Genomic DNA, 24,225 nt, shown 5'->3' with positions numbered 1-24,225 from the left:
TATAAGCTACATTAGCAAAAGCATTTTTTTTGCCAGCATTAGCTGTGTCTGCAGTAGGAGGGTCTGCCAGTGTAGCTATAATGGCAAGGCTCTGAAGTGCAGACAAGGCTTCACTGTTAAGGAAGCCAACAGAAGACTTAAATGAGGCACTACAACCATTCCTTAACTACAGATATAGGCGGTAACACCATTTCCCATCCTGTGACCCACAGAGATCGACCAGCAACAGAAGAAGCAGAAAGAGAACATTCAAACGTTGGTAGCAGAAAACAATTTAATAGAAAAGACTCGAGCACAAAGCATATTTACAACGTTTTGCCATTGCTATGAAGAGAGACAGTGCAAAACACACCAACATTCTGCTTACTGCATTGACTCTCCAGTGAGCACAGAATCCAACTCAGTGTGTCTGACCTGATGTTCAAAGCCCTCAACAAGTGAGGGGGGAGCGGCTTTATCTACCTGAGAGATTAACTCTCCCTCCTCAACAGCTACATGTGAGGATGGGAGACAAGTCTCACAGGAGAGGGACCTAGAATATGAAATGGACTTCTCCAAAGGCAAAAAATGACCACATAGGTCTTATGTCCAGCAACAAATACAGAAGATATTTGACTTACGTTTCCCTCAAATTATTTTTTAATTCTTTCCCTCACTCACACATATCAGATCTATAAATTAATCAAGCCTTCCTAAAGGCTGGAAAGGAGGAAACATTTCTCGTTTCAAATTCTTGGCGGATGCTCAGATACTATGGCGATACAGGCTATAAATTTAGCTAGCTAAATATAACAAAGGAACTATACTTAAGATGCATTGATTAAAAATAGTGTACTTACAGCCTCCCATGCCTTTCATCAAAAAACTACAACCAACCAGCGATGTGAACTGGACTTCTCCTTAATCGCAAATATTTACCTGTTAATGAGTCTACACATTTTGGATTTAGCCTATAAACTGGCAACAGAAAGAGTTACAAACGACGCATTTAAAAAAAGGAAGTTCTGAATTTCATAACCATTACTGACACTGATATGACTCAGGAAATACGCAATACTACAAATTTCAAAACACAGTAAGAGCATCCAGGGGGTGGGAACTGGAGCAGAATTATAATTAAAAAACCAATTATACTTTAAGGATTTGTAAAAAAAACCCAACAACTTAAGAGCTGTCTATTAGACATCACAGAAGATCTCATACAAAGTTCAACTCAGCGTCCTGGGCAAATTTATCTTGGTAACTACGTTCTGTTTGACTTAAAGTTCTGTCCAATTACAGCTATACAGATTATACTGCCCTTTCTTAAAAGCCTGGTATGCAGTGTTGCTTGTGAAAAATGACTACAAAATACACAAGAAGTGGTATTTCAGTTTATAAAGCAATTAGGGCTCTTTGGATGACTTGAGTTAGGGTATTAGCTTATTCTCTTGTTACTTCCATTTCCAGGCTCACATTTTAAATATTGAATTTATATCCAAGAAATAGGTGCAGTGTCTACACAAGCTAAATTACCCTTCAGCAACTAGCTGCGGCCAGTAAATAGGACAGCCCTATATTTTCAACTGTTTCATTCTTGTGTCTTATTTTTATGTAATTTGTACTAAAATCAGTAGTATTTGAATCCTCTATTATGTATTTCATTCCTGCAAAAAGCTAACACAAACAATCGGTCACTCATGTGACCTCCCAATTCTTTTCCTCTTTTGAATGCCAAGTATTCTACTAAAGCTGTAGTGTTACTGCAACGTTGTTTTCAGAAGATTCAATGATCTGCTGGCCTAAAATGCTCCTACAGCAAGCCATGCTTTCAACTTAACATTCCCTCAAGGTCACAGGCTTCCAACACACCCAAGTTGCCAACCCTTATAGAACAATCCTATAGAATTATGTGGAGATGAAACCAATAGGTTTCAAAAGAAATTGTTCTAAAAGACTATCCTCTCTATAGAACGTCTGTAAAAATCTATTTATAGAATTTGTTCAGGCATGCTACATAAGGAAAGGGACGTCCATTTCAACAGATTTCCACATGTGCAAGGTGTATATTGTACCTAACATACTGCAGTGAACACTCAGTGTAATATACTACTTCTGTCAGACACAGTCCTGCTCTTTCCTTGAACCCCCACTGTGAAACATTGGCACTCTAACATTTGCTTTCATGAGTAGAACCTACACAGGCAACAGCCATAGGTAAGGAACTTGAACAGACAGAATGGTGCCAGCTCTCACAATGTTTGCCATTTTTCTCAAAGCCTCAGTTCCTGGTTTTTCATTCACAAAGTATGAAGCTGAATGGAGCTTAAAGTTGAACAAGTGAAATATTATTAGCCCCCCGGGGTCTATTCTGTCCACGTGTCCGAGTTGCTTCCTGTCTAATTCCCTGCATTATCTATTCCACTGTTATCCCATCATTAACAGTCATTCCAGGGAACACTGGCCCTCTGATTCCAATTTCACTGATCATAATATACCAGGAGCTATGTGATTATGTGAAAATTTCAGCTTGCTTTTAAAATGCATTTTTTTCAGTTGTGGAGAAAAACTTGAGAACATGACCCTGCTAAAACCTCAGAAATCAAAAAAGTAAATAAAAACAGAGCCACAATATGTTTTAATGACAGGTTTCAGAGTAGCAGCTGTGTTAGTCTGTATAGGCAAAAAGAAAAGGAGGACTTGTGGCACCTTAGAGACTAACCAATTTATTTGAGCATAAGCTTTCGTGAACTACAGCTCACTTCATCGGATACATTCAGTGGAAAATACAGTGGGGAGATTTTAATATACACAGAGAACATGAAACAATGGGTGTTACCATACAGACTGTAACAAGAGTGATCAGGTAAGGTGAGCTATTATCAGCAGGAGAGCAGGGGGAGGAACCTTTTGTAGTGATAATCAAGGTGGGCCATTTCCAGCAGTTGACAAGAACGTCTGTGAGGAACAGCGGGACGGGGGGGAAGGGGCGGAGAAATAAACACGGGGAAATAGTTTTACTTTGTGTAATGACCCATCCACTCCCAGTCTTTATTCAAGCCTAAGTTGTAACCAGTTTGCAAATTAATTCCAATTCAGCAGTCTCTTGTTGGAGTCTGTTTTTGAAGCTTTTTTGGTTGAAGAATTGCCACTTTTAGGTCTGTAATCGAGTGACCAGAGAGACTGAAGTGTTCTCTGCCTGGTTTTTGAATGTTATAATTCTTGACGTCTGATTTGTGTCCATTTATTCTTTTACGTAGAGACTGTCCAGTTTGGCCAATGTACATGGCAGAGGGGCATTGCTGGCACATGATGGCATATATCACATTGGTACATATGCAGGTGAATGAGCCTCTGATAGCGTGGCTGATGTGATTAGGCCCTATGCTGGTGTCCCCTGAATAGATACGTGGGCACAGTTGGCAACGGGCTTTGTTGCAAGGATAGGTTCCTGGGTTAGTGGTTCTGTTGTGTGGTGTGTGGTTGCTGGTGAGTATTTGCTTCAGGTTGGGGGGCTGTCTGTAAGCAAGGACTGGCCTGTCTCCCAAGATCTGTGAGCGTGATGGGTCATCCTTCAGGATAGGTTGTAGATCCTTGATGATGCATTGGAGAGGTTTTAGTTGGGGGCTGAAGGCGATGGCTAGTGGCGTTCTGTTATTTTCTTTGTTGGGCCTGTCCTGTAGTAGGTAATTTCTGGGTACTCTTCTGGCTCTGTCAATCTGTTTCTTCACTTCAGCAGGTGGGTATTGTAGTTGTAAGAACGCTTGATAGAGATCTTGTAGGTGTTTGTCTCTGTCTGAGGGGTTGATTTTTAAACAATTTCAAGATTATATTTTTAGGACCGGACATTATTTTGTTGGGTTGGCAATACTGAGATAGACCAAGAGATGAAAGCAGTGAACAGATTTTATGAAACCCTGTGTCTCTAAGAACTGCAAACTAGCTGATAAGCAGTTCTCCAAGAACTTACTGCTTATATATTCAGATAAATCAGAACTAGGAAGGCCATTTGCAGTGGTTCCATCTGGTGATGCCCAACAGTTACCTCCATTTCGAAGGATGGAAGCAGGAAGTACCAGGAACCAAGACAGCATTCCCATATTCTCTCAGCTAAGCAGATTCCTGTTGGTTTACTGGTCTATGAAACAGGAGGGTTTCCTGAAATCCAAGAACTCATTCCATGATCAACAAGAGTTGTCCCTGAAATCATAGCTGGACCACGTTACCCTTTGTACAGATCATGCCAAAAAAAGAATATGTACGATATCTAAAGAACCCAGTCAGTCAATGATGGATTCACAATCTAATTATTTTTCTCTGTGCCTTCACCAAGAAATCTGCTTGCACAGAATGCCTTTTACATGACATTTATTAGCATTCCTGTTTTTTTCTGCAACTCCTACTAGCTGGCATCTCATGTGACAATAGTAAAGAATAAAAGAATGAGTCACTTCTAACACAAGGAATTCGTCAGAATAAGCAAAACACTATTATTCCCCAAAACTAAACTACTTTCTGTCATCCCTGATGAAAATCTTGATCCAGAACACTCCTTCAGCCCCTTTCTTGTAGGCTTCATGCCACATATTTAAGGAAACAGTATACATAATGCCTTTTTTAAACAACATTTTAGTTCTATAAAACTTCCCTTTGCCTTTTAAGGCATGGACAGTAAATTCTTCATCCCACCCTGGTAATTTTACGTTCTGAAAGGAGCAATAGTGTGTCTGGCACAATAAATAATAAAACATCACTAAAAATACACTTGTTACACTTTTTTGTCTGAGTTAAATTTGGTTTAATCACTGTCATTGCTAGAGTTATTGCTCACATCAAGAACAGGGAGGAGTGATTCCATCTGAATGCATACAGACCAATATCAGTGCTATACCACAGTTATCTGAAACAAAGTAATGCTTCAACATCTCCTATACAGATAGTACACTTTATATTCAAGCTTATTTTATGTCACTCATGACATTCAAATAACTAAGGTTGTACTGTTAGACAATATCCATCTTTGGCTCCCTCCCTAATCCATTTTCATTGCACCAATTTACATTAATTGGGTCTTAAGATGCTCATATACTACAATGACTGACATGATATAACCTAGGTAGAACAGAATCTGAGATCTAAATTTTAGATCTGTTCTTCAATGAGGCTGTTTATTGCAGTAGCAACTGTAGGCCCTAGTCAAGATGGGGGCCTAATTGTACTAAGTGCTGTACACTTATATACTAGCAGTCCCTTGTCCTAAAAATCTTACAATCTAAGTAAGCAAAAGAGAAAAGAAATATTGTCTCTATTTTAAAGATGAGAAGACTGAGGCAGAGATTAAATAACTTGCCTGAAGTCACACAGAATCCTGAAACAGAGCCATTAATTGACCCCAGGTTCCCAGTCCAGTAACTTAACCAAAGACCATCCCTTCCACCAGTCCACAATTGACTTTGATCAAGCCAGTTTTTCTACGCACGAGTCTGCCGTGGTAGCTTTAACATTTATATAGACAAGCAAGTCCTTGGTAAGGGTTTCACATGGATTACCAGAAATGTGTCTTCGTATTTCAGGTTCTCTGTGGTGATACGTCCATTCTTATGTCAGTTATACATTCCCACAGCTCTTAAGTCGTCTTCTTCCAACTCCCCTTCAACTTACTTTTGAAGAGTCCTCTTTTCATTTGGTTTCATTGCTACTTTTTATTTGTAAGCATGAAATAATTTTTATTTCACCCAGATGTGTTTTCCACTTCTCTGTTAAAGAAGTTCTTGAATCTGGAATCTCCTTTTACATGGATTGCTTAATCTATTGGAAAAAGTCCTTTTCCCTTTATCTTAAAAAAACACAAAACCAAAACTGGTTTACAGCGGGGATGGGGACTGAAAGGGTTGGCTTACCCACTGCAGAAGTATTTCAAGTTTTGATACTTGAAGATTCTCAGTGAAGCTTCATTTCAGTTAGATTGTCAGAGTGATGATTTGATGACTAAACAACCTTAGCCTCATATTAAAGCTGGCTACCACAGTCTTGTCCTTTGTCCCAGTTGTTCTGTAAATGAGGCACTGAGCCAGCATATGTTGGGAGTTCAAAAACTTGCCAGCTACAACACCTGTGGTTTAAATGGGCTGCTGTGCAGTACCTGTTCAAGAGCACTTTCTGCTGTCCTTCCAGGTCAACTTAATTTCCTCTTTATTTTCATCTGATTCTTATAATCATACCTTGACTGCACACCAGGGACCAGTTAGAGAGAGATGGAGCAACTATATTCTGCTTCTCTCTCCTATATTTTATGCAGTGTTCAGTGTTAATTATCTGGAGTGTACTCCCTTCCCACTTTCAAATTTCCTCCTGTCCCTTCCCCGTTATTGTGTCACTTCCATTATCCAACTGTATAAGATTTTGGTTACTTTTTTACCATATCATCCCTCCATCTGTTTAAAAAAACACCTCAGTCACACATGATTCAATACAGCCACTAAACCGCCCCTCAGCCCCCCACATGAATGTTATGTCCCCACCACAGCCCTACAGAGGGGGTTCAGCATCTTTAAAATGTAAGATGCATGTAGCTGGGTAAGTTAAGGCACCCAAGTTTGAATGTTCTGGCCTCCATTTTCCAGGCTTAATTTAATACAGTGTCTTTCATGACACCAACAGGGACCTCCACCATCATGCAAAATGTTCATCAACACATAAGCAAGAAATTAACCTCAAACGTAGCAGAGATCAAAATACATATTGTGGATGAGGACAGTGTCTTTTGGTTTAGGTTATTCAACATTTACATAAGTTGTACTTTTAAATGCAATTATTTACATAGCATTATAGGTCCAATACATAGGTCAAGCATTGAGATCTTAGCCTTACACGTAAGTGGATATGAACACTACTACAACAGTGTACCTAGATCTCTAGCATTGAAAGACAAGACTAAATAATGGATCGCATTTTAGCATTTAAAGCACCTGACTGATGGAGTGCTAACAAAATAAGTTTAACAAATGAGTTTGGTCCAACAGGTGAACCAGAATAGAAATCTATAAAACAATACGCCATCCAGTAGAGGGCAGGGGAACTCAACTCACACCAGTGTTAGAATTCATCCTAAGAGAAAAGGAGTACTTGTGGCACCTTAGAGACTAACCAATTTATTTGAGTCTAAGGTGCCACAAGTACTCCTTTTCTTTTTGCGAATACAGACTAATATGGCTATTATTCTGAAACCCATTCTAAGAGAGTTTCCATTTGCCAGTATTTCTCCAGAACATATTCGAGAGAGTACTCATTATATAAAATATACCCAATATAAACTGATGGGTACCTTGCATAATGGGGCTCTGATTCATGAGTGGGACTCCAAGGTTCTACTGCAATACAAATAATATGGTGTATAAACAATTTCCTTTTGAATTTTATAGGACTTAATAATTAAGAAAAATGTAACAGGCCTGCTCAAAACAAAATCAATACCATCCTAAAAAAGCCCACACATCCCTTCCAATTAAAGTCTGATAAGAGACAGGCTCAGCACCATACCCTAAATACCAGACTGATTGAAAATTGCTTCCCTTGCTGGCCCAGGGCCAGTGGGCTTTCGCTGCACTGCAAACACCACACCACCAGCACACAGATATTTTTATCTATATCATTTTGTTGAAGCATCTAAACTGCTCTCAGCTGCCACAGTGGAACATGGGGACAGAGCTGGCCTCTTAGGTATCCAGGTCCCAAGCTATTCAGGCCTTTATAAATCTAAGACCCCGCCTTGATTTGCACATGAGAGCAAATAGTGAGACAATTTCTGGCTACTGATTCCACTTGAGTTTCCAGGAACAGTCAGGGATCTCAAAACATCCCCAATGTGTGAAATGTGAAGAAACTTCCTCAATAATGGCAGCTGGAACCACCCCAGCTATTTAATCAGCATCTCTCCTCCAGTCCACATCATCTCAATCTTTTCTGGAGGAAACTTCAACTCATTTGTTCTCATTGACACCCCAGCTTTGGTCAGGCAACATGAACACAATCTGATGGAAATGAAACACTGCTACATATCATCTGGACAATGACACCAGAACTCAGAATGCCTTGCTATCTCCTTCAGCAGCCTCTCATGCACATTGGCTAGAAGAGGTGACCGATTAAGTGGGTGGGTTGGTTGGATTTTTTTTTTTTTTTGGAGGTGGGGGGAAAGGGAGCAGAAGAGGGGAAATCTTCCAGGATCTCCACATATGATAAAATACATCTAGAGATGAACACAATTGCCTTTTCTCCCCCTTCAATAAAGGCAATATTTAATAAAACTAAAAACTCCATGTTAAACAGCCATATTTTGCCAGAATTTACCAATGTCTATGGCATAAGGTTGAGGGAAATTAAAAAATGGGAATTGCCAGAGGTTCTCATGCTCAAGTTTTTCTCCTGAAGGAAGAAAAAACCCCCACACATTTAGGTTTATCTTCTAAACCACTTTGCAAAACATCCTGTAAAATGTTGAGGTTTGACTTCTGTACTATTTGCCTTTTTTATCTTCACAGTAGAAGTGCTTCTTCTCCAAAGACAGTCAAATTGTTTCTGCTACTTACACTGTACGTGCTAAGAGCCAGAGTTCAGTGCATTTTAGGAAACAGCATTTTTCTCTATATAATTTTAGTTATATGCCATTGCCCCATCATCCAACTTGAACCATCATAGGCAAGAGAAATGTGAACTTGTAAGAATACAGTATTAGTGGATTACACAAGATTTCAAATAATATAAATGTATCCAATCCACCAGAAGTGGCTCAGAAATTTAACTCCCATTGTCTACTTTGTAACAGGGCAATTAGAAGTTTGAAAGCCAAGTGAAGAGGAAGAAAAGCAACAGCAAGTGTTCAGAAAGAAAGTGGAGCTTTGATAAAGCTGGACCAAAGCAACAAGAAGAGGAATCCATGTGTCGAAGCTGGAGCAACGACAAGAACTTAACTATACGAAGCTTGCTTTGGTTTTAAAGAAAGCCCCTTCCATTTGTATTACCAACCACGTGCAGTCATGCCCTGGTGGCATTCTAGCAGTGGTGTAGGTACCCTAATAAAACAAGTGTACCACAGATGGCTCAGAAAAACTGAAGCACTTGTACTTCTTAGTTTAAAAAATTTTTTGAAAGCTTGCTAGCTAGAAGGCTGATCCTTCTAAAAAATCCTTACTATGGCAATGGGTGTAGAGCCAGGCCTAGACTCTGATCCTGTCCCTTGAGGAGTAGTACGGATGGACAATGCAAGAGAAATTATAATTCTGCCATTTGGTCACCTGTTTTTTCCATTACAGCAAGTCCTGGAACAGCTGGCCCTGTTGTTGCCATGCTCACAGCTACATACACTCATGACTCTGACTCATAATTTTGTAGGACAAACATTACTTTTCCCTCTCCTTTTTGGCAGCTTTTTACAGATTTCATGGTTTACAACTGCATCTTACTTTTTCATTTGAAGAAAGCCGCATGTGGAGAATAAATATTAAAAATCTATTCGAAACTAAAAGGTCTCTGATTTCCTCACCACTATATTTACTGCTAAGTTTTTTGTACTCTACATCAAAAAAAATACCAACTACAAATGGCACAGAAATAAAGAAAGTTTTGCCTGTTTCCAATAATTTATTTTATTCTCCATGGAATTCACCTGTTTTATGTGTTGCTGCCTCCTAAATCTGTCTACCTCTTGTCGGTGAGATTTAATTGTTGAAGGGGGGACAGAGGGATCTTTTTTTAAAAAAACCAAACTTTTTCCACAACTGTAAGAAATAAAAATTGTCTGTGCAGTAATACTCTGTTGCCAAAGTTAGGCAACTAAATCCCTATTTAGGCCCCTCAGTGGCCCAATTTCCAGAAGTGAGAACCTGCAGCTTCCATTGAAAGATAGATACCTGCTTTTGTAAATTTTGGCTTCAGTATGTACATGTCAATATTTTACTATGTTGCATTTCATTTGGCACCTGGATACTTAATTATACAGAAAAAAGAAAAACACATTTATCCAAGAATGAAAAATTTCCATCTTTAGTCACCAGCTTGAGAGGCACGGACACCAAAGTGGGGACTGGAAACTGGGATCTGCAGGCTTGAAATAGAATCAGAGAAACATCTTTGTTTCTCAGGTCAAGTAACTTGTGAGAACACCATTCCTAGAGAAGAAAGATGTACTTCTGGTTAAGGGACAGGATTGGGACTCAGGCGTTGAGTTCAGTTCCCACCTCTGACACTTCCTATGTGACTTGAGGCAGAGCATGACTTTACTTGCCCAAATTCCCCATCTGTAAAATGGAGATACTACTACTTCCTTTTTACCTGTCTGGCCTATATTACTTTTAAGCAATTTGGGACAGACACTGTCTCAATGGGAGCTTGATCTCAGTTTGGAATCTACTGTAATACAAATCCTTCCCGTATCATTGCTCTATACTAATAAGTCTTTTACAAATACAAGTACAATCAGAATATGCCATCCATGCCAGAATGATCTAACAATCTAAATTAGACAAATAATGACAGTCTCTGGGACAGTTGAGGGGAAAAGTGCAAAAAGAGGAAGAATTGTTCTCGTCAGAGGATCAAAACAAGACTATTTGTAAATGTGTGAACTTCATGATTTTTTGACAGTGAGGGAAGAGCGTTATTTTTTTTCTTATTTGTTGATGAGAGTAAGAGGGAAGAAAGCAGGAAGATCAAGAGTGAATATTACAAAATTTTCCTCAAAGGTGACTTAAAAGAAGGTAGAGTGTCCAAGTTTAATAGTTTTACTAATGTGCAGGAGAGTTCAGGAACTCTTTGTGGCCTGCTACAGTAAATTACACGGGTCATGAACTCACAGAAGCAGAGGCCTTTGTATACAGCTGAAAGTTTGGAACTTTCTAGTAGAGAAAAATATAAAACATATTCAAGGTAACTTATTGACACTCCATATGCCCCTGGTGTTCCACGGTAATTAGTGATCCATTATCACACAGTGAATTAGATTCTGCACAGGATTTTTTGTTTGGTTTTTTTTTCTTAAAAAAAAAACACCAAACAAACTAATAATAGAAGTGTAGAGCTGGAAGGAACATCAAGAGGTCAAGTCCAGACCCCTCTGTAATCCTTGACCATTCCTGACAGGTATTTGTCCCACCTGTTCTTAAAAACCTCCAATGATGGGAATTCCACAACCTCCCTCGGAAGTCTGTTCCAGTGCTTAACTACTCTTACAGTTAGAAAGTTTTTTCCTAATGCCTAAACTAATTCTTCCTTGCTGAAGACTAAGCCTATTACGTCTTATCCTACCTTCGGCGGACACAGAACAATTAGGCCCCATCTTCTTTATAACAGCCCTTAACGTATGAAGGCTGTTCTTAGGTCTCCCTGCAGTCTTCCTTTCTCAAGGCTAAATATGCTCACTTTTTTTTTTTTTAATAAAACCTTTCTTCATAGGTCAGGTTTTCTAAACTTTTTATCATTTCTGTTGCTGTCCTCTGGACTCTCTCCAATTTATCCACATCTTTTCTAAAGCATGGCGGCCAGAATTGGACACAGTACTGTTAGGCTATAGATATTCAGGCCTGTCTGTAAAGGCCTATACTCTAAGAATTTAGGTGTATTCTTATCACTTAGCTAGTTATAGAGGTATAAAAGAAAGAATCAAAATCACTGTCTGCCGGTGTAAGGGCCTTCTCTTAGTGTGACAGTCTGAGGCCTTGTTCTTAGGCTAAGGCCTTTGGCTAAGCAGCAGAGGCAGCCATAAGCTGGGAAGCAAACTACCCATTCCTATTGAGCAAAGTTGGAAACTGCCATAAAGATGGCATTTTAAATTTCCCTATTAAAATCGGACTCATTCATTAGTAAATCAACTGTTTTTTGCACTCTCTAGGCAGGGAATTAGCATGGTAGGAAGACCAATATTGTTTCTAGGTAATTTATATATTATCTGTCCTGAACATAAAAAGCTTGATGTTTCCATAATGCGCAAAAATACTTGCACTGGCCTACTGGACCTTTGAAATATTCCTCTTCTAGTTCAATAGTTACTTTTCACATAGAGATTAACAAAAAAGAGCAGAGTTCCATAAACATGAATCTGGAGGCTCCAACAATACATATACCATGGACTCTCTAAACATCAGCTCATGCGTCCAGTTTTACTCCTGCAGCATCTTGAAAGTCCTACCACAAACTGAAAACACAAGTCATATGATTTACAGTTATTTATTGTGCATGCTCTGAAAAGCTTTTGCATCAGGCGGCAGCACATAAAAGGCTCACAGTCCTATTCTTGTTCAAGGAAGGATTCCAATTGAAATCAACAAAAGTCACTGGAATTATTTAAGCAAGTAAAGCAAGCAGGATATGACTCAATGTCTTTGCTGCTAAAAGAAAAAAAGTTAAGTGGAAAAAAAAATCTTTACGTTCTTACAGTTCTTATACCCAAACCCCAGACATATCCCTATAAATAGTTCAAAAGTTTTAAGTTGTTAGCAATTTTGCTGGTGATATTCATATTAGAAGGTTCTAGTGTACACTGGTGGCTGATGTTTAAACTATTATGTCATCCAACCCCTCACAAACTAGCATCTGCCAGCACCTATCAACTAGAGTTCTCTCCACCGATATCACCATTAGAGCTGCACTGGTGATGGCAATTGTGGGAAATTTTTACAAAGGAGTCTAGCACAGGCCTATGCTTGGTCTATACAAGAAAATTAAGTTGGCTTCCTTACGTCGCTCAGGGGTGTGAAATATCCACCCCTCTGACAGGCATAGTTAGACCAATCTAAACCCTGGTGCAGACAGTGCTAAGTTGATTGAAGAATTCTTCTGTCAACCTACCTACTGCCTCTCAGGAAGGTGAATTACCTACACTGACAGGAGAATCCCTCCCGGTGGCGTAGATAGTGTGTACCCTCAAGGGCTGCAGTGATACAGCTGTGCTGCTATAGCATTTTAAGCGTAGACATACCCCAACTCTTGTAAGGCCTGATAGTACACCTGTTGAAGTAAACAGCCCACAGGTATAAATGAGAACAGGACAGCCCACTGAATAATAAGAAAGAAGAGTTGGCAATAGGCGGTGGCTCTGGTACCATTTTAGGTCTACAGTAAAGTCAAATCTATATTTGAGACTAAATTGCAGAAGAGCATGATGAATTATTTCCTATAAAATATAGTTATTTGTTTATTAGTGGATTACACACACACTCTCAAAAATGTAAGTTGCCTTTTAGGAATCTATTGCAGAAATTCTGCCTATGAGTCATATGGCTGCTTTAAAAAAAAATGAAGGGACACAAAAGAGTCACTATTTCTGAGTACTTGACATATGCATCCAGAAAGTGTAGAAAGAGTCACCTAAAGATGTTAAAATCAAAGATCAAATGACTGACACCTGATTCCTGCAATAATCAATTTAAAATGCATTGCCTTGAATATCTTATGGGTGAAGAGAAGTGTAATGAAACCAAAGAACATCAGATCCATGCATACAGTGGGCAACATTTTGTCTAGTCACACCCTTGAAACTAATGGATACATTGTCCTTTATTTTAAACCTTTAAAATAGGTTTACGAAATGCTTAGTTCAGCCTATGAACTTTTAGCAGGCATCCAATTGGTTATATTCTTAATTAAAAGCAACTGAACAGTCTATAGGTTAATAGTTCTGAAAGAGAGTCTTTCCATTCCATCTCCTCCACTAGCACATGTGCATGCATGGAAGCGAGTGGCAGGGAAAAAAAATTATTAAATCTCTCACTGAATGACACCACTTGTCACATTAGGAATTCAAGACCACTAGCATCAAATGTTGCTATGAAATCCTAATGTCTAAATAACACGTTTTATCAGTGGTTGAAGAAAAAAAAATACTTAAATCCCCATTTGACTCTGCCCATACAAGGTCCTAGATCTTTGCTGTTGATGGTTATTACAATTATTTTACAGCACCTCTCTCAGTCACTAAGAAATATAGTAGACATGATCAAAACATAATAACTTCATCCTAACTCTATTATAGAGATCAGGCTGGCTGATACTATTCATGGGTGGTCAGACAAAAACCTACAGGCTGTGTACACTTTCTTCTGAAAAAAGATACCAAGGTAACCTTTCTTGAAATTAATGAGCTGCTAGTGGTTTGCTTTTTCATCTACCTGAACTCCTAGCACTGCAGAATATGCAACTCATTTGAGCCCCAAGAATTATGATTTGGGGACAGCATACGTCTAGGGACAGCCATGAATGAAGCTATTCTGAAGAGATCAAATAGAAATAAATAAGGTTTGTAATTACTATTTTCTGCTTTGCTAGGTGGTCAGACTACATTAGGAAGTGGTTAGCAAAGCCTTGGACATCCACACAGTACAAAGTAAGTATAGGCTATATATATATATATATAAAAATAAAAATAAAGTGTTTACCAGGCATTTCTTTCCTTTACTATACACATATGCACTTACTGAAGATATCAAAAGACTAACATGTGCACAAACGCACAAGCTATGAAGAAGAGGGATATGTCAAGGCTGATAGATAGAAACCAAAAAAGGGAGATCAAGTTTGAAGGTCTCTCTTGAAAGTGTAAATGCTTGCTGTGCATTTTCAAGCTTAGGCCAAAATTATCTTTTATTAAGACATTTGGAATACACTAAAGAAATTGGTACATTTTAAAAAAAATGTAATAGCACATCCTTTCAATAGAATCTTTTTAATTTGACAGGAACAGGGAGCTAAGATACAATGTGGCACTTTTTAAATTATTTTTTGTTGTGCAATGAGACAAAGAAAAAGCAAGCTAATGACTAAATTCTCTCCTCTGATGGCTGTTTGGGGCAACTGGAAACCTCCAGTCCAGTGTACACCCAAAGGCATATTTTGCTGACAAGTATTTTTCTTTATAAAAAGAAAATGAGTACTAGTGGCACCTTAGAGACTAACCAATTTATTTGAGCATAAGCTTTCGTGAGCTACAGCTCACTTCATCGGATGCATACTGTGGAAAGACAGATTTTGGTCTATGTTACATCTCTAACGTATTCAAGTTACCGCTTCTTTACATGCAAAGCATCTCCTCTAGCCCGCCAATCCCACCACATCAGCGGCAGCCATTTTGAGGCCACATGCAGCCTCTGACAGAGATACAGAGTGGATTCTGTGCAGGTCCAGGGTCGAGTGGCAAGAGGCTCAGGTTTAAACAAAAATCCCTCTCTGGGGTTTCTGCTTCATTTCAGGAATGGATTTAAACAAAAAAGCATAAACTGGCCCAAAGTCTTGGACTTCATGCTTACCATCAGGCCTGCCAAGCGTTACACATCGGGCCTGGCAGACAGTCATGACGGTATGTTTCCCATCCACCCAAAACATTGCAACAGCCCTGCTGGAATCTCGCACATCTTGCAAGGTGGTAGGGACTGATTATACCTCCTGGCTGCCCATAATGCACTGCAAGTGCCGCAAATGTGGCCGCACCAGTGCGGACACACTACAGCACTTTCCCTACTGTGCTCTACGAAGGCGGGTTTAACTCGCAGTGCTCTACGTCCACAAGTGTAGCCATGCCTTGAGTCAGTTTCAGCCCTCTCTTTTCTACTCTTCTTTCCTCTCAGGCTCTCCCCCTTTGGTATGCCCTCATGTACTGACTGCCCTGCCCATATACCCACTCAAACTCCCTGGATCGCCTGTACACACATCGATCCACATTCTGCTCCCCCACACCTACCTCTCTGCCCTTGTCCACACCTCTGCTCCACTGGCTTTACAAGAAGTTTCAGTGTGGGGAGAGGAAGCTTAGAGCATCCTTTAAAGGTCTTAGATCACCCCACAGGAAACAAGGGAAGAGCAGAATCTGCTGAGCAGAGTTTCCCCATTCTATCCTTTTCATTTCCTCATGAGAGAGGGAGTGGCACATGAGATAGCTCATTTTCACTCCCTTCCCTACCAGACACACAATTGCAGAGGGGTGGCCCCTGAATGGTACTGCAGTGAATGCACCACTGAGCCCTAATAGATGCAGAAACCTTCACAGTATGCCCAAATAAATTTGTAAGGGTATGTCTACACTACGGAATAAGGTCGAATTTATAGAAGTCGGTTTTTTAGAAATCGGTTTTATAAATTCGAGTGTGTGTGTCCCCACAGAAAATGCTCTAAGTGCATTAAGTGCATTAACTCGGCGGAGTGCTTCCACAGTACCGAGGCAAGCGTCGACTTCCGGAGCATTGCACTGTGGGTAGCTATCCCACAGTTCCCGCAGTCTCCGCTGCCCATTGGAATTCTGGGTTGAGATCCCAATGCCTTATGGGGCTAAAACATTGTCGCGGGTGGTTCTGGGTACACATCGTCAGCCCCCCGTTCCCTCCCTCCCCCCGTGAAAGCAAGGGCAGACAATCATTTCGCGCCTTTTTTCCTGAGTTACCTGTACAGACGCCATACCATGGCGAGCATGGAGCCCGGTCAGGTAACCGTCACCCTATGTCTCCTGGGTGCTGGCAGACGCGGTACGGCATTGCTACACAGTAGCAGCAACCCCTTGCCTTGTGGCAGCAGACAGTACAGTACGACTGGTAGCCGTCATCGTCATGTCTGAGGTGCTCCTGGTCGCCTCTGTGAGGTCGATCAGGAGCGCCTGGGCAGACATGGGCACAGGGACTAAATTTGGAGTGACTTGACCAGATCATTCTCTTTAGTCCTGCAGTCAGTCCTATTGAACCGTCTTATGGTGAGCGGGCAGGCGATACGGACTGCTTGCAGTCGTACTGTACCATCTTCTGCTGAGCAGCCATGAGATGTAGATGGCATGCAGTCCTTCTGCACCGTCTGCTGCCAGCCAAAGATGTAAAAGATAGATGGAATGGATCAAAACAAGAAATAGACCAGATTTGTTTTGTACTCATTTGCTTCCCCCCCTCCCCTGTCTAGGGGACTCATTCTTCTAGATCACACTGCAGTCACTTACAGAGAAGATGCAGCGAGGTAAATCTAGCCATGTATCAATCAGAGGCCAGGCTAACCTTCTTGCTCCAATAAGGACAATAACTTAGGTGCACCATTTCTTATTGGAACCCTCCGTGAAGTCCTGCCTGAAATACTCCTTGATGTAAAGCCACCCCCTTTGTTGATTTTAGCTCCCTGAAGCCAACCCTGTAAGCGCCCCTCCCAGCGTCAGAGCAATGGCAAACAATCGGGCATCTGAGAGTGCTGTCCAGAGCAGTCACAATGGAGCACTCTGATGGGGCTAAAACATTGTCGCGGGTGGTTCTGGGTACGTGTCATCAGGCCCCCGTTCCCTCCCTCCCTCCGTGAAAGCAAGGGCAGACAATCATTTCGCGCCTTTTTTCCTGAGTTACCTGTGCAGACGCCATACCACAGCAAGCATGGAGCCCGCTCAGGTAACCGTCACCCTATGTCTCCTGGGTGCTGGCAGACGCGGTACGGCTTTGCTGCACAGTAGCAGCAACCCATTGCCTTCTGGCAGCAGACGGTGCAATACGACTCGTAGTCGTCCTCGTCGTGTCCGAGGTGCTCCTGGCCACGTCGGCTGGGAGCGCCTGGGCAGACATGGGCGCAGGGACTAAATTTGGAGTGACTTGACCAGGTCATTCTCTTTAGTCCTGCAGTCAGCCCTATTGAACCGTCTTATCGTGAGCGGGCAGGCGATACGGACTGCTAGCAGTCGTACTGTACCATCTTCTGCCAGGCAGGCAAGAGATGAGGATTGCTAGCAGTCGTATTGCATCATCTTCTGCCGAGCAGCCATGAGATGTGGATGGCATGCAGTCCTTCTGCACCATCTTCTGCCAACCAAAGATGTAAAAGATAGATGGAGTGGGTCAAAACAAGAAATAGACCAGATTTGTTTTGTACTCATTTGCCTCCTCCCCTGTCTAGGGGACTCATTCCTCTAGGTCACACTGCAGTCACTCACAGAGAAGGTGCAGCGAGGTAAATCTAGCCATGTATCAATCAGAGGCCAGGCTAACCTCCTTGTTCCAATAACAACGATAACTTAGGTGCACCATTTCTTATTGGAACCCTCCGTGCAGTCCTGCCTGAAATACTCCTTGATGTACAGGCACCCCCTTTGTTGATTTTAGCTCCCTGAAGCCAACCCTGTAAGCCGTGTCGTCAGTCGCCCCTCCCTCCGTCAGAGCAACGGCAGACAATCGTTCCGCGCCTTTTTTCTGTGCGGATGCCATACCAAGGCGAGCATGGAGGCCGCTCAGCTCACTTTGGCAATTAGGAGCACATTAACCACCACACGCATTATTCAGCAGTATATGCAGCACCAGAACCTGGCAAAGCGATACCGGGCGAGGAGGCGACGTCAGCGCGGTCCCGTGAGTGATCAGGACATGGACACAGATTTCTCTGAAAGCATGGGCCCTGACAATGCATGCATCATGGTGCTAATGGGGCAGGTTCATGCTGTGGAACGCCGATTCTGGGCTCAGGAAACAAGCACAGACTGGTGGGACCGCATAGTGTTGCAGGTCTGGGACGATTCCCAGTGGCTACGAAACTTTCGCATGCGTAAGGGCACTTTCATGGAACTTTGTGACTTGCTTTCCCCTGCCCTGAAGCGCATGAATACCAAGATGAGAGCAGCCCTCACAGTTGAGAAGCGAGTGGCGATACCCCTGTGGAAGCTTGCAACGCCAGACAGCTACCGGTCAGTTGGGAATCAATTTGGAGTGGGCAAATCTACTGTGGGGGCTGCTGTGATGCAAGTAGCCCACGCAATCAAAGATCTGCTGATATCAAGGGTAGTGACCCTGGGAAATGTGCAGGTCATAGTGGATGGCTTTGCTGCAATGGGATTCCCTAACTGTGGTGGGGCTATAGACGGAACCCATATCCCTATCTTGGCACCGGAGCACCAAGCCGCCGAGTACATAAACCGCAAGGGGTACTTTTCGATAGTGCTGCAAGCTCTGGTGGATCACAAGGGACGTCCCACCAACATCAACGTGGGATGGCCGGGAAAGGTGCATGACGCTCGCATCTTCAGGAACTCTGGTCTGTTTCAAAAGCTGCAGGAAGGGACTTTATTCCCAGACCAGAAAATAACTGTTGGGGATATTGAAATGCCTATATGTATCCTTGGGGACCCAGCCTACCCCTTAATGCCATGGCTCATGAAGCCGTACACAGGCAGCCTGGACAGTGGTCAGGAGCTGTTCAACTACAGGCTGAGCAAGTGCAGAATGGTGGTAGAATGTGCATTTGGACGTTTAAAGGCGCGCTGGCGCAGTTTACTGACTCGCTTAGACCTCAGCGAAACCAATATTCCCACTGTTATTACTGCTTGCTGTGTGCTCCACAATATCTGTGAGAGTAAGGGGGAGACGTTTATGGCGGGGTGGGAGGTTGAGGCAAATCGCCTGGCTGCTGGTTACGCGCAGCCAGACACCAGGGCGGTTAGAAGAGCACAGGAGGGCGCGGTACGCATCAGAGAAGCTTTGAAAAACAGTTTCATGACTGGCCAGGCTACGGTGTGAAAGTTGTTTGTTTCTCCTTGATGAACCCCCCCGCCCCTTGGTTCACTCTACTTCCCTGTAAGCTAACGACCCTCCCCTCCTCCCTTCGATCACCGCTTGCAGAGCCAATAAAGTCATTGTTGCTTCACATTCATGCATTCGTTATTCATTCATCACACAAATAGGGGGATGACTACCAAGGTATCCCAGGAGGGGTGGTGGAGGAGGGAAGGAAAATGCCACACAGCACTTTAAGCACAGCACTTTAAAAGTTTACAACTTTAAAATTTATTGAATGACAGCCTTCTTTTTTTTGGGCAATCCTCTGTGGTGGAGTGGCTGGTTGGCCGGAGGCCCCCCCACCGCGTTCTTGGGCGTCTGGGTGTGGAGGCTATGGAACTTGGGGAGGAGGGCGGTTGGGTTACAGAGGGGCTGCAGTGGCAGTCTGTGCTCCAGCTGCCTTTGCTGCAGCTCAACCATACACTGGAGCATACTGGTTTGGTCCTGCAGCAGCCTCAGCATTGAATCCTGCCTCCTCTCATCACGCTGCCGCCACATTTGAGCTTCAGCCCTGTCTTCAGCCCGCCACTTACTCTCTTCAGCCCGCCACCTCTCCTCCTGGTCATTTTGTGCTTTCCTGCACTCTGACATTATTTGCCTCCACGCATTCGTCTGTGCTCTGTCAGTGTGGGAGGACAGCATGAGCTCGGAGAACATTTCATCGCGAGTGCGTTTTTTTTTTCTTTCTAAGCTTCACTAGCCTCTGGGAAGGAGAAGATCCTGTGATCATTGATACACATGCAGCTGGTGGAGAAAAAAAAAAGGGACAGCGGTATTTAAAAAGACACATTTTATAAAACAGTTGCTACACTCTTTCAGGGTAAACCTTGCTGTTAACATTACATACATAGCACATGTGCTTTCGTTACAAGGTCGCATTTTGCCTCCTCCCACCGCGTGAACGGATTTTGGTTGAATGCCAGCAAACATACACTGCAATGCTTTGTTCTACAGTGATTCCCGAGTACGTGTTGCTGGCCTGGAGTGGTAAAGTGTCCTACCATGAAGGACGAAATAAGGCTGCCCTCCCCAGAAACCTTTTGCAAAGGCAGAACCGCAAATGCCAGGACAAAGTACTCCTTTCACATGCTTGCTTTTAAACCATGTATAGCATTTTAAAAGGTACACTCACCAGAGGTCCCTTCTCCGCCTGCTGAGTCCAGGAGGCAGCCTTGGGTGGGTTCGGGAGGTACTGGCTCCAGGTCTAGGGTGAGAAACAGTTCCTGGCTGTCGGGAAAACCGGTTTCTCCGCTTGCTTGCTGTGAGCTATCTTCTTCGTCCCCAAAACCTACTTCCGTATTGCCTCCATCTCCATTGAAGGAGTCAAACAACACGGCTGGGGTAGTGGTGGCTGAACCCCCTAAAATGGCATGCAGCTCATCATAGAAGCGGCATGTTTGGGGCTCTGACCCAGAGCGGCTGTTCGCCTCTCTGGTTTTCTGGTAGGCTTGCCTCAGCTCCTTCAGTTTCACGCGGCACTGCTTCGGGTCCCTGTTATGGCCTCTGTCCTTCATGCCCTGGGAGATTTTCACAAAGGTTTTGGCATTTCGAAAACTGGAACGGAGTTCTGATAGCACGGATTCCTCTCCCCAAACAGCGATCAGATCCCGTACCTCCCGTTCGGTCCATGCTGGAGCTCTTTTGCGATTCTGGGACTCCATCATGGTCACCTGTGCTGATGAGCTCTGCATGGTCACCTGCAGCTTGCCACGCTGGCCAAACAGGAAATGAGATTCAAAAGTTCGCGGTTCTTTTCCTGTCTACCTGGCCAGTGCATCTGAGTTGAGAGCGCTGTCCAGAGCGGTCAGAATGGAGCACTCTGGGATAGCTCCCGGAGGCCAATACCATCGAATTGTGTCCACAATACCCCAAATTCGAGCCGGCAACGTCGATTTAAGCGCTAATCCACTTGTCAGGGGTGGAGTAAGGAAATCGATTTTAAGAGCCCTTTAAGTCGAAATAAAGGGCTTCATTGTGTGGACGGGTGCAGGTTTAAATCGATTTAACGCTGCTAAATTCGACCTAAAGTCCTAGTGTAGACCAGGGCTAAGTCTCTAAGGTGCAACAAGGACTCCTCATTCTTTATGACAGGTTTCAGAGTAGCAGCCATGTTAGTCTGTATTTGCAAAAAGAAAAGGAGTACTAGTGGCACCTTAGAGACTAACCAATTTATTTGAGCATGAGCTTTCGTGAGCTACAGCTCACTTCATCGGATGCATCCGATGAAGTGAGCTTTTTGCTCATTCTTTATGTTTAGTAGAGAACTCTGCTTTCTCCTTTTATTCCCCTTTCCCTTTAATAACCCATTTTGCTGCAAACTATAGTTAATGCCTGTGAGATTTACAATTTGACCCCAGATTGTTAGTATCTTCTGGGTCACAACTGAATAATTCAAAAGCTGAACATTTCTGATTATTTTTCCCCTCTTTCCACCTACTGTCCTCAAAATAATCCCCAAATAGCAGCTGCCTTTTTCACTAGGAACTAACAACTGACTTTTAAAGATGTGTAAGTCAATGTGGCATAGAAGTGGTGTGAGCATTTCAACTTGCCTGCGTAGCCAGACTGCACCAAGCCATTTAATATTTGGCACGTAAGTAGAAGGTGAGGGATAGGGAAAACGACACAAGCCAACATTTTCGGTAGGGTCAATGATTAAACTCGTCCTCTGCAGTCAGCTAAAGTTTTCTCTCTGTTACTGTGTACTTACACAAGTGAAACACAATTTGGCCTGGCTTGGTCCTTTGTAGTTTACAGAAACTACAGTAAGCACAACAAAAGAATTGTATATTCTTGCTAAGCAATTGTTCTTCCGGCGGAGGGTAAACAAAAACAACAAATCTTCCCACCACCCCACCCCCCACACAAGAATATTTCCTGTTCAGAATTGACTCATCTTGCGCTTTGTGGTAAAAATAATTTCTTATGGCACGTCTATGCTGGCAAAGTTACAGTGCTGGCAGTTACAGCGCCACTCAGAGAGCGCTGAAGGGAAACCGCTGTTGTGCGTTCACACCGTCAGCTGCCTGCGCAATAGCGTGTTCACAGTTGCAGCACTTGCAGTAGTATTTGGAGCGGTGCACTCTGGGCAGCTATCCCACAGAGCACCTCTTCCTCTTCTGCTGCTAACAGTTATAGGAAGGTGAAGGGGGTTGCCGGCCATCCTGGGTCCTGTCCCAATGCCCTGTGATGCATTGCTTCATATCCCAGAAATCTCTGTGCTTCCATCCGCATTTAGCACCATCTTTCAACAGTTTGTGTACTGCACAGCCTGTCTCTTCAGGCTGCAGGAATGGATCCCAAACTGCAGATCAGTATGCCATTTGCTCTGACTAACACGTCAGAAGTGTCAGTGGAGTTGTTCTTTAAACCACAAAGGCAAGAGGACTGCAACATTGATCTCACCACGTGTAGTAGCTACGACATGAGATTGTTTGTGCCATTCATGGAGGTGCTGACCACAGTGGAATGCCACTTTTGGGCTCAGGAAACAAGCACTGAGTGGTGGGATCACATCGTCATGCACGTCTAGGATGATGAGCAGTGGCTGCAGAACTTTCGCATGAGACAAGCCACGTTTATGAGACTGCGTGATGAGCTCACCCCAGCCCTGCAGCGCAAGGATGCGAGAATGAGAGCTGCGCTTCCGGTGGAGAAGCATCTGGTGATTGCGCTGTGGAAGCTGGCTACTCCAGACTGCTACCCATTGGTTGCTAACCAGTTCGGAGTGGGAAAATCAACCATTGGACTCGTGTTGATGGAAGTGTGCAGGGCCATTAATCGCATCCGGCTCCAAAAGGCCGTGACTCTAGGCAATGTGTGTGACATTGTGGATGGTTTTGCACAAATGGGCTTCCTTAACTGTGGAGGGGCAATAGATGGCACGCATATTCCAATTCTGGCACCAGACGACCTAGCCACAAAGTACGTCAATCAGAAGGGGTATTTCTCAACGGTTCTCCAGGTGCTTGTGGATCATCGGGGGGATTTCACAGACATTAATGCAGGCTGGTCTGGAAAGGTGCATGACACATGCATCTTTTGGAACACTGGCCTGTTCAGGAAGCTGTAAGCAGGGACTTTCTTCCCAGACCAGAAGATCACCGTAGGGGAAGTCGAAATGCCCATTGTGATCCTGGGAGACGCCGCCTACCCCTTAATATCACAGCTCAGCAAGTGCAGAATGACAGTTGAGTGTGCTTTTGGCCATTTCAAGGCCCACTGGTGCTGCCTCTGTGGGAAGCTGGACCTGGCCGATGACAATATTCCTATGCTTTTAGCCATGTGTTGTATGCTCCATAATATTTGTGAAGGGAAGGGTGAAAGCTTCACTCAGAGCTGGACTGCAGCAGTGCAGCGCCTGGAGGCTGAGTTTGAACAGCCAGAGACCAGGGCTATTAGAGGGGCACAGTGCGGGGCCATAAGGATCAGGGATGCCTTGTGGCTTTCAGCTTCAAATTGCTGCCTCTAATGTTTGTGGCTATGCTCGGGAGTGTGGTGCTTGCAATGCGAGGAGGTGACTGGTGCACACGATGCAATACGGGGGTTTAACATAATTGTATGCTGCTTTTCAGTGCTCTTTTTGCTTTCACTTAATAGAGTAAAGATTGCTTTCAAACCAATACAATTCTTTTATTGAAAGACAACCACCAAAGGAGAGAGTTAAAGGAGTGTGCAGGACCATGAAAAAAATTCGTCAGCAGGT

General features: G+C 43.1%; 1 protein-coding gene and 1 long non-coding RNA gene across 4 annotated transcripts in view; one reads left to right on the top strand and one right to left on the bottom strand.

The window, feature by feature from the left end:
* Positions 1-24,225, bottom strand: part of FGD4 (FYVE, RhoGEF and PH domain containing 4) — a 197,662-nt gene that overhangs the window by 120,449 nt on the left and 52,988 nt on the right. Inside the window, exon 1 of one of the 2 annotated variants that reach the window (XM_048829835.2) lies at positions 840-927. The exons of the other annotated variant lie outside the window; for it this stretch is intronic. Within the exon in view, the coding sequence (XP_048685792.1) occupies positions 840-858 (19 nt within the window). The 5' untranslated portion in view covers positions 859-927. Of the gene's footprint in view, positions 1-839; positions 928-24,225 lie in introns of those variants that run through there. 2 annotated transcript variants of the gene reach the window in all.
* The window catches only part of LOC125626654 (uncharacterized), a 69,316-nt gene that overhangs the window by 37,956 nt on the left and 7,135 nt on the right, over positions 1-24,225 (top strand). For both annotated transcript variants that reach the window (XR_007353813.2, XR_012665897.1), the window contains exon 2: positions 14,296-14,353. This is a non-coding gene — a long non-coding RNA (uncharacterized LOC125626654). The remainder of the gene's footprint in view (positions 1-14,295; positions 14,354-24,225) is intronic.

The sequence above is a fragment of the Caretta caretta genome, chromosome 1 (genome assembly GCF_965140235.1).
Source record: "Caretta caretta isolate rCarCar2 chromosome 1, rCarCar1.hap1, whole genome shotgun sequence".
Taxonomy (NCBI): domain Eukaryota; kingdom Metazoa; phylum Chordata; order Testudines; family Cheloniidae; genus Caretta; species Caretta caretta.
Note: the sequence above shows the minus strand (reverse complement) of the source record. Positions and strands in the feature narration are given on the sequence as shown.